The sequence below is a fragment of the Fulmarus glacialis genome, unplaced genomic scaffold, assembly GCF_000690835.1.
Source record: "Fulmarus glacialis isolate BGI_N327 unplaced genomic scaffold, ASM69083v1 scaffold16342, whole genome shotgun sequence".
Taxonomy (NCBI): domain Eukaryota; kingdom Metazoa; phylum Chordata; class Aves; order Procellariiformes; family Procellariidae; genus Fulmarus; species Fulmarus glacialis.
In genome coordinates this window covers 99718-113830 of record NW_009196083.1, presented here as the reverse complement: position 1 = coordinate 113830, position 14113 = coordinate 99718, and the positions used below count along the sequence as shown (strand labels likewise).

Below are 14113 nucleotides of genomic sequence, written 5' to 3'. Positions count from 1 at the left end.
TGGCAATAACACCAACTGTAATATGCATCTGACAGTGAAAGAATGAATGGTTTGTTCTCCTAGAAAGACAAAAAGTATTTGTGTTGGTTTTTGTTTTGTTGGGGTTTAGTTTTTTTTTTTATTTAAGATAATTAAAACTCCTCTGTGGGTCATTTTAGGCTCTCACAGAAACTTGAATATGCTGAATGAGTGTGGTTCCCCAGCTGAGCCAATAGGGATGGCCAGGCACAGGCAACACTTTTATCCCACGAGAGGGAGGAGGGGTGAATGAGCTAGAAGATATAAGCTGAAACAAAGCCATGCTGTCCTTCTGAGTCATTCGCATACACTGGATGGGTAAGGCTTCCTGCTTCCTGGGACACAGAAGTGGGGTCATGATTCTAACAATGGATGCTGGTAAGTCACTTTTTATTAAATTTGTCTGTCTTTTTTTTCTGGGAAGTCTCTCGTCGTCATCCCCCCGCCTCCCCTCACTGAAAGGAAGATATCTGTAAACTATGAAGCTGAATTGTTAAATAAATACATGCTTACTCCAGACTTCCCAAGCTGTGTGCACTTTACTGTGTGTTACACTGGTGTTATTTCTTGTTACTCATTGATTGACGCACATATCCTCTCTTGCAATGCAAGACCTTGATATCAAAAGTGTGTCTGTTAATTTGTACTTCTGTCTTAATTGGGACAGAACCTGTGGTCTGAGAGGTGCATGCTGTCTCACTCTCTTTGATAATAGAGGTGATAGTCTCCGGAAGACACATGCTTGCTCTATCTTATGCTTGCTGTAAAGATCTTATGTTTGCTGTAAAGAGCTAGTGGTGAACTAATGTATTGGCTGTGGCTTCCTCTACTCTGTTTACAGAAATTTTGTATTGGGGCGGAAGAGGGAGAAACTGCTGCATTTCCGTGGTAGTCAGTTCTGCTTTGTGTGTTTATTAGCCAAGGAAGTCTGTGTGAAAAGAGCACACACAGGATTTTTTTTTTTTTTTTTTCAAATCAGGTGAGAAAGTGAAATCTTTAACATAGTTCCCTGTGTGATAGGGAGAATGAATGCAAACAGTAAGACGTAGAGTGGTTTCTATAAAAGAAACAAGCAGTCCCAGTCCTACTCCTTGAGAGGGGGTGTGTTTCCATGTCATAACTTGCATCCTTCAAATTCTAGAGTGATAAAAAGACCTAGGATTTTAAATGGTTATGGATAGGGAATAAAGCACCAGTGGTTGTGCTCTGGCAGCATGCTCACGGCTGCTTTCTCTTACCAGTTGCAAGCATGCCTGCTGCATTTTTGAGAGCTCTGTTGAACTTTTGTCAGCAGTTGGTTCGGCTACTTTTTTTCACCGCAGTGCAGAAGTGTGACAAGTTCTACAAGCCATGTTCAAAGTGATAAACTTATTCGGGCAGATTTTGCTGGTCTGTTTTATCTACTTCTCACAAGCTCAGTTTATTCCATGCTAATGAAATGCTCACTGTCCCCTGTGCATCTGAATTGATTAGGTTAGGCATTTGCTAGGGCCTAAAGGGAAAACTCTCTGTGCCTTCTTCCAGCTCTTTGACTTCTCTGAGACTTCCAGAAGGTGACCCAGCTGGGTTCTTCATGCACAATTTAGAGGAGATAGCAAACCACTTCATTTAACCCATCCACACTTAATTGAAGTTGCTTTGTCATCATCTGTGTAGGCAAGATGGAAACTAGTGATTCTTTTTGTGTTCGATGTATGTTACATGCGTTGCAAATCAGTTAAAACCCAGGCCCCTTAACGGAGATGATAAAATTTAATGCAAGCTCAGAGAGCAGTGGAATGGCATATGGCTGACAGTTTTCCATGACATGGAGGATGATGATTTTTGTACTTTGATCCTTTCATTAGAGTTGTTTGTAGAGGAGCCAAATTTCAGGCCCTTCTTAAAGCAGTTTGAATACCGGGAATTAGCAATCCCGTTCTCTCCCCGCTTGTAAAAGAAGGACTGATGTCTAGATCGTAGATGTCATCCCAGTATTACAGGGGGATGCCCTGGCAATGTTCAGGATTTACATGCTCACGGGAGATACAGATGCGGGCTTTGCCCACAAGACACTTCTTCCCTGTTGAAGTACCAGAGTTCCTGTACTACACTGGAGTAATTATCTCTTTGTTTTGGAAAGACTGTGGAGACGTTAATAATATATGGTTTAAAAAAAAAATCTTTTATTTGCGTATACTTACGTACTTGGGTTGTGTGGTTTCTTTGCACTGTGAGGTGAACTGTAAAGATAATGCTGTTCACCTGTGTTTCACTGGATCCAAACCTGCATCTTTTTCCAGAACATTGTCACTGCACTAGTTTTTCAGGAATTGCTGTGCTCTAGTAGTCCTAGTGGTAATTTTCAGAGTTATGTTGACTTGTATTGTTGGTAAACATACATTGTGGAAGCTCCCAGTTCCTTAAGATGTTTTAAATTATAGTTCTCAGCTTCTTTGTGGGAAAATGGTTCTAACTACCTGAAAGGAAACATTGTAATACAAGGATTTATAAAACTGAGTTCTAGTCCTTCTCAAGTGTATTTAAGTTACAGAAAAAAATACGCAAGCAATTCAGTGCCTTATGCCTTAATCTGGGACACAGATAATTTATCTGCTTGGTTTTGCCCAGCTTTTAAAGCTGAGCTTGCTGTTCTTGCAGCTGTTTCCTTATTTCAAATTGTATGTTTGCATTACAAGTCAGGGCTGATAATTTTTTTTTTTTTACGGGCATCAAATTCTTAAGCTGTTTTTTAACAGAACAAAGCTTCTGTTCCTTAACATAATTCTGAAAATACTTGTCCACTTGTTTCAATTTTTATTAAATGCATTTTGTTCTGCTGCATTTGTCTTTGCAGTTTTAATTTCTCGCAGGAGCAGGACTAAAAAAGTTCTGGATGGGGGGAGTAAAAAGGAGACCTGCAAGATAGAGTTGACAGTATAATTGGATTTGAAGCAGCTAAAGACTGGGACTGTTGCAACAGCTGATTTGATCCTTCTGAGTTTCAAGAGCTATTTATGGTAGATTAGCTGTATCAAAGCTCTACTGTTCCAACCATAAAAGGTTGGTCCTATGTGAAGTTGCCACACTGCATTTGGCTTAGTCCTCCGAGGTTGGAGAGCCTATAGCTTTTTATGTGGATAAATCCAGTGATGGATGGAAATACTAAAGGCAGATCAAGGAATAACATTGAGGACTTCAGATGGCAGCGAACTCTTAAAAGGAGATTTTCACTAATAAATTTTTTGCTCTAATGTTTGGAATCAGCACTTGGATATAGCTCCTGCATATTTACTGCATTTGGTGAACGCATGCTTTTAGGAAAGTGCTGTTCTAAATTTATCTGACTTATCTGAATCATCTTGACTGCACATGTACTTGCCAGCCTTGCATATTGATATTTTTGTGTAACTTTTGTGAAGTCAGTTTTCTGTTTTCTTAGCGGGTGAGTGTTAAGTCCTTTGGAAAGGAATCTTAGCTGAAGTGAGAAACTCCTCTAAAACAAGAATTATGAAATTCCTGGCTAAAGAGAGCTTCAGGCGTTATCAGTAACTATTTTGAGAAGACTTTGACCCCTTCTGCGGCATCTGTAACCTTCTTTCTTTCCTTCCTTGTGTAAAGGCAGACAAGTGGATTTTTACAGGATTCTGAAGTAAGTAGCACCTCATTCAGAGAGCTTGCACTCAGTCGCTCAAGCCAGTTGTTTGAGAATATTTGCGGCTTTGTCAGGTTGAAATGTGAGTGGATTTATTCCAGCCTGTGCATGCCAGTCATTCAGCCTTCCTTAAGGCATTTTGTGTTTTAATTCTCGTGGTTTTGCTTGGAGGATGAGTTCATTCTGCTATGAATGGAAAGTCCTGTCGCTGGTTGGTTTGTGTGTGAGATGTTTCTCTTTTCTTTTTCTGTTTTAATACATTAACCTTAGCCACAGTACTACAAGCAGCTATAAGAACACTTCTATAAAACCAAAATTTTTCAGTAGTAATTTTCTCTTGTGTTTAAGAAGGTCTATAAACACATGTGAATAATGTTGCATTGGATAACTGTTGTATTTTGAGACTTGGAAGGTTCTGAAGAAAGCTTCCTCCAACTTTCCATTCTCTTATTTTTAAACATTACCAGGACACCACAGGTGAAAGTTGCCGGCACTGTTTTACCTTCCTCTCCTGCAGCAGTATCAGCTGTTAAAGCGGGGGGGAGCATAAGGGGCAGGGGGATGGGAAGAGGAGGTTCCTTGCTTCAAGGATGTTCCAGGTGGTGTATTTTAATTTCCAGAAACACAAGAATAGTGTCCTTGCCAAGGAAAGAAATTTTCTGGTTTTCAGTTTCCCTTTCAGGATGGCAGTTTAAGGCCATCTTCCATTCTCTTTGGATTACAAATCTGTATTTCTCTTGTCAGGTCGATCCAGAATTTTTATTCTGAATTATATAAAACTGTGTTTTAGCCTGGAGAATACCAGAGGACAGAACATGTGTGGAGAGTTACTGTTTGAAAACTACTTTATCAATTTAGGGATAGGAATACTTTATTGGAATAAAAGAAGATTAGATATACACTTAAATATTCACCTCTATCTGCATATTTTATAGGAGATTGAACTCTTCTACCTGCAGAGGCAGTGAGGGTTTGGAAGAAACTGCCCGATCAATATCCTCCAGATAGCCTGTTAATTTTTGTCTTGGATTAACAGATGTGTACTTCAGTTTGATACTTGACTTTAAAATGTTTTCACATTGCTTCCAGAAAAATTAGTATTTTTAACAGGCATCCTTTTTTATATGATCTGATTTTTCTTTTTTCTTTTCTGCTTGCATTTTAAAAAGCAAGTTAACATAAATTGCTCTACCATTTTAGCATGCCTGTGTTGTGCTCCTATAAACCTGTTAGAAGATGTCAATGCCTTTAAAAGCCTTAAAACAGACCACAAAGACATCAGATATGGAACTTGGGTACCCCAGAGTCTGCACAAGAGCAGGAAGACACTGTTAGAGCTCTTAACTTGAGTTTCAGGCTCAAATGCGCTAAGGGTGGAATGCGGGAGACATTTTGATTGATGAGAACTAACAATATCAGCTCCTCTTTGTGCAGCAGATGCTTAACTTGTTGGAACAGGTAAACTTTCTTCCCTGCTATCTCTGGGGAATTCATTAGTCAATTTAAGCATTAATTCTACCTCTTCCAATGCTGTTTTGTCTTGATTGCATTGCTAAATTACATTTTTGGCAAAAATTTCCAGTGGGAAGGAGGATTTCAGATTTCTAGGAGCTTTATTCAGAAGGACTATAACTTTGTACTTGGCATTTCTTTGCTAAATTCCTTGTATTTGATAGTTTATATAGGCTAAAGGTAGTGGGCCAGGCAAGCAGTTTTAATCTAGCTATACCATTTTTATACAGAGAAGAGAGATTACACTGTATCTGTACACAGAGCTCCCTAAAACTATCTAGTTGAGGAAAAGTGAAATGGTAGTACACATTTCTTCTTCACAGTGAGTCAAGGTAGACTCGGAGATGGTGGAGTTGAGCCATTTGTGACCAAGACATTTCCAGACAGGTCAGAGGAGTCTTTTGCCAGTTTTCCATGTAGAAAGGGTTTGTGCGTTATCCTGCATACATCGTAACACATTATGAGCCAAGATTTCTCTCTTGTTTAGATTTATGTTGATGAAGTGGTTTGAAAGCTTGATATAGTCTTAGTACATTTGTTTATGCAAAACATTATTAAGAATGTGTAGAATTTGTGGTTTGTGGGTTTGGTTTTTCTTAAATGCAACATTGTCATTTTCCTTGCTTAGAACATGTTCACAAGATTGGCTCTTATCTATGAAGCCTTTCACAGAATGAACATAGGTGAAAATTGCACAAGCTTATTTAGTTTAAATTGCTATTTTTTGAGTTCATGTTTGTTACCCAATGTGTTGGCTGTTGTGCATGGCAATTTCACTACAATTTTAAAGAGGCAAAAGCTCTGGAATAGTTTGCGGTAACAGGGTGGCTGAGATTATTCACTTTGCAGGGGCATTGCGGTTCGCAGTGTGTTTTCTTGCTGAATGCATTGGCTTCTGTTCCTCCACAGAGAAGCCTCCATTTGGCATAATGGAGGGGAATAGTGAGCTCTCAAAGGAAGCAGTGTGCACAGTGGTCTCACCTTATTAATTCACTGGTTTTGCTACTTTCCCAACTAGGCACTTTAGAGTTGAGACACATTGGAAGGTCGTGATTTTTAATGAGCAAAACATGTCCTAGTTGGGATCTGCCTTAAGCAGATAAGAATGCATTGGGTAACTGGTGATAAAAATGCTTCTGATGTCACTTACTCACGTGGTGGTGTGTTGAAGGGAGTCTTTCAGCAGAGAGGATAGAGCAATTATGCATTAATTCTTTGCTGACTTACTTGGATTTAGTTGGTGGGTTGGTCTCTCTTTGCTCTAATGATGCCAGTTTTCAGAGTTTAAAAAAAAAAAAATCTGTAAAGTCAGATTTCAAAAACCCAGATTAAAATAATTCAGATTTCCAGGCATGTCTCTCTTCAGGTATACAAAAAAGCAGCATGATGAACTTGGACATGAAGCATCATGTGTCATAATAACTAAGGCCAGATACGTTTCTAAAACAACTTAAGGCTCCATCAGACGGTTACGCAGGAAGTGTGTAATTTCCTCACAGAACGGAGCTGTTTGACGCCGAAAGCTGCTATTCTGTTACTAGTGGTCTGTTACAAAGGAACTGGATTCAGGTGTTAGTCGAAAAATTGCGTGCCAAAGTACTGTGAGAAGTTAATAATACTTCCATGGAGTTAATGACTGCCAAATGTGCTCCTCATGGCTTATACCTGTAAAACTCTTGACAGTCAGCAAAGACCTGCAGGATTTCATTCTGGCTCCATCATACCAGCCTTAGATTTAGACAAAATTGCTGTCTATTCCTTAAAATAAAACAAAGCTAGCACTGTCTCCTATTAGCTTGCTGCGGAAGGAGGGAGGAGTGTGGATTAATGTTTCAAAACAGTTGCACCAAATGATCTAGGGAATATGCAAGTTGTATGTGCTTCACATGTGACTTTCTTAATCTTGCCCTTTTTGACAAAAAGCCCAGCTAAGCCTCAGAGACAGCTAGAATAACTCGTTAACTCTTAGAAAATAATTGCCCCAACTGTTTATATTAGAGTGAAAAATGGACAGTATTTCAATGTTATTTTCCATTAAGTGCCAACTGGCCCCAAAACCAAGGTGAGATCCTACTGGAAGCAACGTTTCAGGCAGCTGTTGGCACTCCAGCAGTGGCTAGGGGTTGGTAATGCTAACCCTGTAGCCACAAGTTAGGTCTGGGAGTTGAGAGACCTGAGTTTACTTGGCTTTGGTGTCAGTCATCATAACACCTGCCTGCCTTCAGTTTCCAATAAAAAATGCTTGCCTGATTTGTTAACACAGGCAACTGGAGCTGAACAACTGAGGCAGTTGTTGCTCCAGCTGCACTGGATTTCACTTTTTCTTCCTCTTCATTGTGAAGACAAGTAGCTATTTTTTGCAGTGAGTAAAGCTAACCTAGAATGATATTCTTATTGTTGTCAAACCATCCAGAGCACGTAACTCATTTGAAAGAAACAGACTCAAGGATTCAATGTTGGTAATTCTAAGCAACATGATAAACTCTTGAAGTTGAGGGAAATGAAGCTTACTGCATGCCTTAAAAAACCTAACTAGAGTTAGTTTATACTAAAACTACTTCAAACAAAAAACATCCCAACTCCTTGAGTTGCACTCAGTGAAACCTGTGTGAATTGTACAAGCTGACCTTGAAAACATAGCTCAACCCCCATCCTTTCATTCTGATCAGATAGTAAGGGTCGTCTTTGCAAGCAAGGAATCTTTATGTTCATAGCTGGAGGTTGTGTTTCAGGATGAGAAACGATTTTATAACTGTAAAATGAACTCAGGTCTTTAAAGGCTGTGTTACAGTTACAGGTTTAAATACCAAATTCTCAGGTTGAGGTTTCTCATGTTTTCTTACTTCCATTTCTTATTAAATTATCAGTGGGGAAACATTAGTAGAAAAAACATATACCTTATAAAACAGCACAGAATACATTTTGGTTATAGAGCTCTACATACTAAAATATTCTGATTATCAGTACACAGATATCTAAAGGTATGCTACACTGTAATTGTGGCAGATGCAATTTCGATATTGCCAAAATGCATTTGTCAGGTTATATGTGCAAATATTGGAGTTACGGATGTCTTAACAATTGCTTTGTTAGTATTTGGGGCGGGGTGAGTCCTGCCACTCAGCCATTTAAAACTGAACTGAGCAATTAACAAAAAAATGTCCCAGTACCTCTGCAAAAAATCAAGAACATTGCACTTTCAGTCAACCTTAATCAACTGTACTGACAATGAACAAAACCATTAGAAGGTTTTTTGTGGTCAGTTCTACTTATATAACAATCACCTAGAATTGTACTTCAACTGGTTACAGTTATTTTGTACCTGAAACTAGTGGATCAGAACACTTCTGGAAGAAATGTATTCTGTTTGCAAAAATTGTTTGTATTTGGTATGTGGACAACTTTGATATTTTTTTTCTTTGTTGAAATTTCTAGAAAGGATAAAGGTCTTTTGGCTCATTCAGAGCAAGAAAAACTAACTGAACTACCATTGGCATGTAGGAATCTACACCAAGTCTTCATCTAGCTACTGATTGCCATGTGTATTTGAAGAGTGACCTGTCCAGCCGGAGATCTCTTAGAGATGGAAATGGGATATTTAAGCTGTAGAAAACTTGATTAGGTTAGGTTCTTTGAATGAGTAGCAAAAAATCAGTTGTCTTGAAGTATCTCAGCTCAAAAGAAGAGATTTGATGATCATATGCTCACATGTAGCATATTGTGCCAGATAAGAGAGGTTAAGTGTTCAGCTCAGAGGAACTCTGGTAACTTAGAGAGTTGTGAAGTTAAAGCCCCCATACATGCAAGTGGTTGGCATTTCTCTTCTGACCAGAGGCTGGAAGCCTTTGCTGATCAGTCATTAGATGAAGTCACAACTCTTTATGTGTAAGGGTTCTGTTTAGGTGGGCACAGGAAAAATGATCCATCCTGGCTTACTCAGAGCCATAAAGGCTTAGTTTTTCCAGTGTTAATCATGTTTCTGGCTACTTGGATTATATATATTTGCTGGCTATAAGGATTTTGTAATGGTTGAGTCAAAGGAGAAAACATAGCATCAACACACTTCAGTCCAACATTTTGTTCTCTGAGCTAGTAATGTGTGTCAGGTGTATTCAACTAGGAGGATTTATAGCAATTACTAACTGCAGAAAAACATAACATCATCGATAAGACTCTGTGTTCTTCATAGCTGCCCTGCTTTAAACAAGGCAGGTCAAGTGTTCACTTGCTTGTAGGCTGGTGTTCAGGGCTGTCCTGAAGTGGGTTCAGGTTTCAGGCTGGTGAGTTTCAAATTCAGGTCTCCCCATTTCTTTTGGAAATACCTAGGCAATTTGGACACCATTTGATGAGGCCAGTCACATTCTTTCCTACTACTGTCAGGAATGATGGTTGTTGTCCACCTATATTAGACACTCAGGCACACCTGCTGGATCATGTTCGTGTAAATGTTTAAGGCTAGGGATACCAAGTTCTTCTGACTTTTTTAGGCAGCTGATGGTTTGGATTGGCAGATGGGAGTAGTGGAAGTTGCAACCTTGCTTTAAAATACCAGTTTAGGAATCCCTCCTGCTCGCCCCACTGTTCCCATTCTTTCCATGTGCATCAGTTGGCTACATGGCTGCACAGATCGGGGAACTGCTCTGTCTGAGAACTTTTTTCCCCTTCCTCTCTAGCCTTGTGGGTTCCCCAGTCCTGCTCACCATGGCTATGCCAGTGTGGGTGCTGATTCAGTGCAGGTGGGAGGAGTTGGGGTTAGAAAAGAGCTGCTCAATGTGGGAGTGAGAATGAAGGGCAGGTGAGTAGGGAGCACTGTGTTGGCTCTGGTTAGGTGGCAGGAGAAGGAACAAAATCTGTGGGCCCTATGAGCTGTGAGGTACCTCAGTGCTTTGCACCGTTTTCACCACATCAGGTGGAATGTCATAATCTAAATGTTTGCAACTCGAGGTCTGTCATACTGTGTTCATGATAGCCTCAGTTTGCTTGATTTAGAGGCTTAAACAGACCATGGTAAGGCAGGTAGGACAACGTGTTATGTGAGTGTTGTGCTAATATTCTTATGCCAAAGAGAACTTCTCTCTTATTTTAAGACACCATATTGATTCTTGGACCAAGCCTACTGCTGTTTCTTCTAGCCCAGCGTTGAAATTGCCCAGTTGTCTACTTGCCTTTGCACCATGCTTCTGAAAGAGCATCATGGGGGCTTAAGTCTGAACAGTCCTCTACTTAAAATTAGTTAGTTCTGCACCTTTCATTTGAGATTTAAGTAAACTTTTGTCTTGAATTATGAAGGCTTATATGCTGCCTGTGTTGGGTTGTTTGGACTTAAGTAAAAATAGGTATAAAGTAAAGGTAGGGCATAATTTTGAAGTGCAGCTATGAAAGACTTATGTTTGATATCACAGAAACTTTGCAGCTGATTGAAGCCAGCACTAGCTAGTTTCTAGTGAAACATTAAACAGATAAGTATTTCTGAATTAAACCTAGGGCCAGTAATTGAGTAAACTTTTATGAATGACTTGCAATTGCCTGTGATGATGCGAGACTGAATGCAGACAATGAAATGTCATGATAATACAACTCTGTGGAAGTTAATTGTCAGGAAAAAAAGTGACTCCACACACATTCCTCTCAGCAAACACTTAAGATAAATCAAGAACTACTAGGCTTAGTTTCCCTGGCTTGTCTTCCTGGCATCGCAAGTAGCCTTCCACAGCAGGCCACTTGTTCTTTATGCAAGACTTTGGAGAGACAGAGAGAGGAGAGAAAGCAGGAGTTGAGAGAGATCAAGGATTAGGGACCAAGCTTTGAGACTGAAACCTAGAGCTGGTTTCAATGAGAACCAAGGGAGAAGAGGAGCGCGCTCATGCTTTTGTTTTTACTGTCTTGATTGGCTAAATGGGCTAGTTTAAACAGGATCTTCGGGTAACCTCTCTGCTGGAAACAGACAGGGTTGATATGCTGGGATAATGGTCTAAGATTTAATCTGAGTATTGCATCATGGGATTACACCCAGATTTACCCAGAAGGTGTAAATGACTCGTTCTCAATGTGATTTTACTTACATGTCGTGTACCCTGACAATGCCCCATTTGGTACCTTGGGATATTTTACTCCTTACTCATATCTTTGATTCAGTGGCTGTGGAACGCAACCTGCTGCTCAACTCCAGAGTCAAGCAAATGGTTGGAGTTGAAATGAACTCCAGATTGATTAACACTTCTGAATTGCTTCTCTCTCGTGACGTGTGACAATTAGTTAAATTCCCAAGTAGTTTTCTGGTGTTTGCTTTGCTTCCACAAACCTGGATTTTTGTGTTGAACACTATTTCCCTATTCGCAGGGGAGCAAAACTTAAGCGTGGCCCTGGCATATTTCGAGACTGGTGGGCTGAAACCTAACCATGAAAGCTGATGGAGCTGAGATGCACCCTTCTGCCTGCAAAAGGGATGCTTTACTGGAGCTCCCACAGGGCAGACGTGTGTGCATCTTTCTGACACAGAGGAGTAATTTTGTCAGTTCGCTGGGGGTTAAGTGTATTCAGTAGAGTACAGTAAAAAACAATGTAGTTGGTGGTACTGTTCCCATGGCCATCAAGCTGTACTCACTGTGGGTGGTCTAGCAAGGCAGACAAGCTCTAAACGTTTGGAAATATTTACATAATTCCGGACCCTGACCCTGGCCAACATGGCTGTACATCCCACAAGAGTATCGGGTGCCAAAAAAAATTGGGCACTTGGCTTTACCCAGCCTTTTTCCTTGTAGCCAGAAGTCCTTCCTACAACCACCTGCCAAGTGTTGTAGCTGTTTAACTTTAAGGATTGACAGCTACCCAAACCTGGTTTTGTTGCAGGCTAGAGATTTAGCTTGCAAGTCACTAAAAATAAATAAATAAATTGGGGGTGGGGGGTGGGGGTGGAGAGAAGGGACTAGAGTTTTGCAGGGCTGACTTGGTGTTGTGGTGGGGTTTTTTTCCCCTCCTTTTGGAGTTCTTAAAAAAGCAAAAATCTAGCTTTTAGCTCAGGGGTTCCTGAAGTAAATTATTTTAACCTTCTGTTGTTGTTTAAAATAATAACAAAAAACCCATTCTGCTTCTAAAGGAGATCTCTTATAAGTGAAAGGTCCCCCTTCCCCCTCCACCACAAAGGATCTATCCGTGTTAGGGCAAACAGGCAGCTTGAGACTTTGACAATAGGTCTTTGTGTTCTGAAGACATAGCATAAGTTATTCCCTCCCCTCCCCACAGAAGGCTGGGAAAGAAAAAAACAAGGCCAAATAGCCTGGTTTCTCCACAGAAGCAAACCAGAAATACTGTAATTTAACCATAGTGGTGCTGTGCCTGCTGTACCCTGACCAGTGTCAAGGATTGCCTGTAGTACAAAAGCTTTTCACCAGGTTTTGGTAAGAATTTACAATTCTATTCCCAAACACACTCCCTGGCCAAAGCTGTGGCCTGCGAGCTAGAGGAAGCATCAAGTGAGAAATTGCAAGTGATGATGTTGTGTAAAGCCATTTTATTTATGGTGCTTCAGACTTTCTGTACTGGACGATAGGCCATTGTATCAGTCACAATTTTAGCCCTTCCCTTTTTAAAACAGGATCGTGATTACATGCTTCGGGACTTCTGACCTTTCTTCATCACTGTCTGAATTGCTGGTCTCTAATTTCCCCTCCCTTTCCCTTCAAGGATTATACTCTTTTTTATTACTCAAGTTATTCTTTAGCTGCATTTCTCTCTCCCTTTTCCCCTGCTGACTTTGAGGGGTTTACAGGCTCATTTGGAGGCACCTTTAAATATTGCATTTGCCAAATGGTAGTTGGAAATGAATCTTCCAAATTGAGAGGTTTTCATTGCTTTGTAAATATTTGGAGCAGAAACAGAAAGCAGAAACTTTGAATGCTCCTTTATGACAGATCAAACCTCTTACCATGTTTGTTCCAAAGTGGTGGTGGTGAGGGAAAACTCACATAATTGCATCAGTTTTTCTAAGGTAAGGTTTGACAATGCCTTCAGAAAGATCTATTTAAATTCATTTTGTTAGGAAATGATAAAAGTAGTTCTGAGCTTTCTTGAGCTGCCTCTCTGCTGACAAAGGAGAAGTGTACCAAGGAATAGATGAGAGAAATGACAAATACTGTTTGGCATTCTAGTTTTGCTTTCCAGTTTGCATGAATATTAGGAGGAAGCTTCTAAATAACTGACTAAAAATACACCTGGCTTAATACATTTAATGTAGCCTTAAATTTCGTATGCTTTACAAACTGTGCTCTTAGCATTTGTTGCATGATTCAAGTTCATAAGGGCTTTCGATTTACCTGCCCTGTGAACTTCGGGTGAGCTCTCCTTTCAGAACTGGAGATGTTTTACATCTGGGAATGGTTGGGTCACATGTCTGTGAAATACAGTAATGTCCAAGACAGTGGTTTAAAACTGCAGCTTTGTCACAGTTCTGAAAAAAATAAACAACTGTCAAACAAATTATACATTTCAGTACAGAACAACTATTTATGCCTCTTGGTAATGGAATAATGTGTCACAAACTTTATTTAGCTGTTGCAGTGTGCCAGTTTCATCTGACTTGTAGCACTTGCTGAAGCAAGCTGACTGCGCGAAATAGTTGTCTGTACACATCTCATAAACCCCTTGTGGTTTGGGCGACTGTTCTCTCACATAGGAGCAGCCTTTGAAGGGCTGGTTGTCGCGTGCTTGGCTTTTAATTCCAGTGGCATATAGGGGGAGAGAAACAGGAGGAGATAATGGAGAAACAGGTTTTATAGCCTAGAACCGGTGAGGCCTGTGAAGAAGCATCATGTCCAGCGGAGGGATTAATAGGCATCCTTAGCAGTAGCACTCGGATGTCTGCTGTGTCTATTAATCTCTATGAAATGACCTAGATGGTTGGACCAACTGCAGAGTTGATGCACTTTCTGACAGCATAAAATTGGCTTGTAA

General features: G+C 40.2%; 1 protein-coding gene across 1 annotated transcript in view; it reads left to right on the top strand.

The window, feature by feature from the left end:
* Positions 1-332: 332 nt before the first annotated feature.
* Positions 333-14113, top strand: part of SVIL (supervillin) — a 107233-nt gene continuing 93452 nt past the window's right edge. Inside the window, exon 1 of the mRNA XM_009572095.1 lies at positions 333-396. Coding sequence (XP_009570390.1) covers positions 333-396 — 64 coding nt within the window. The remainder of the gene's footprint in view (positions 397-14113) is intronic.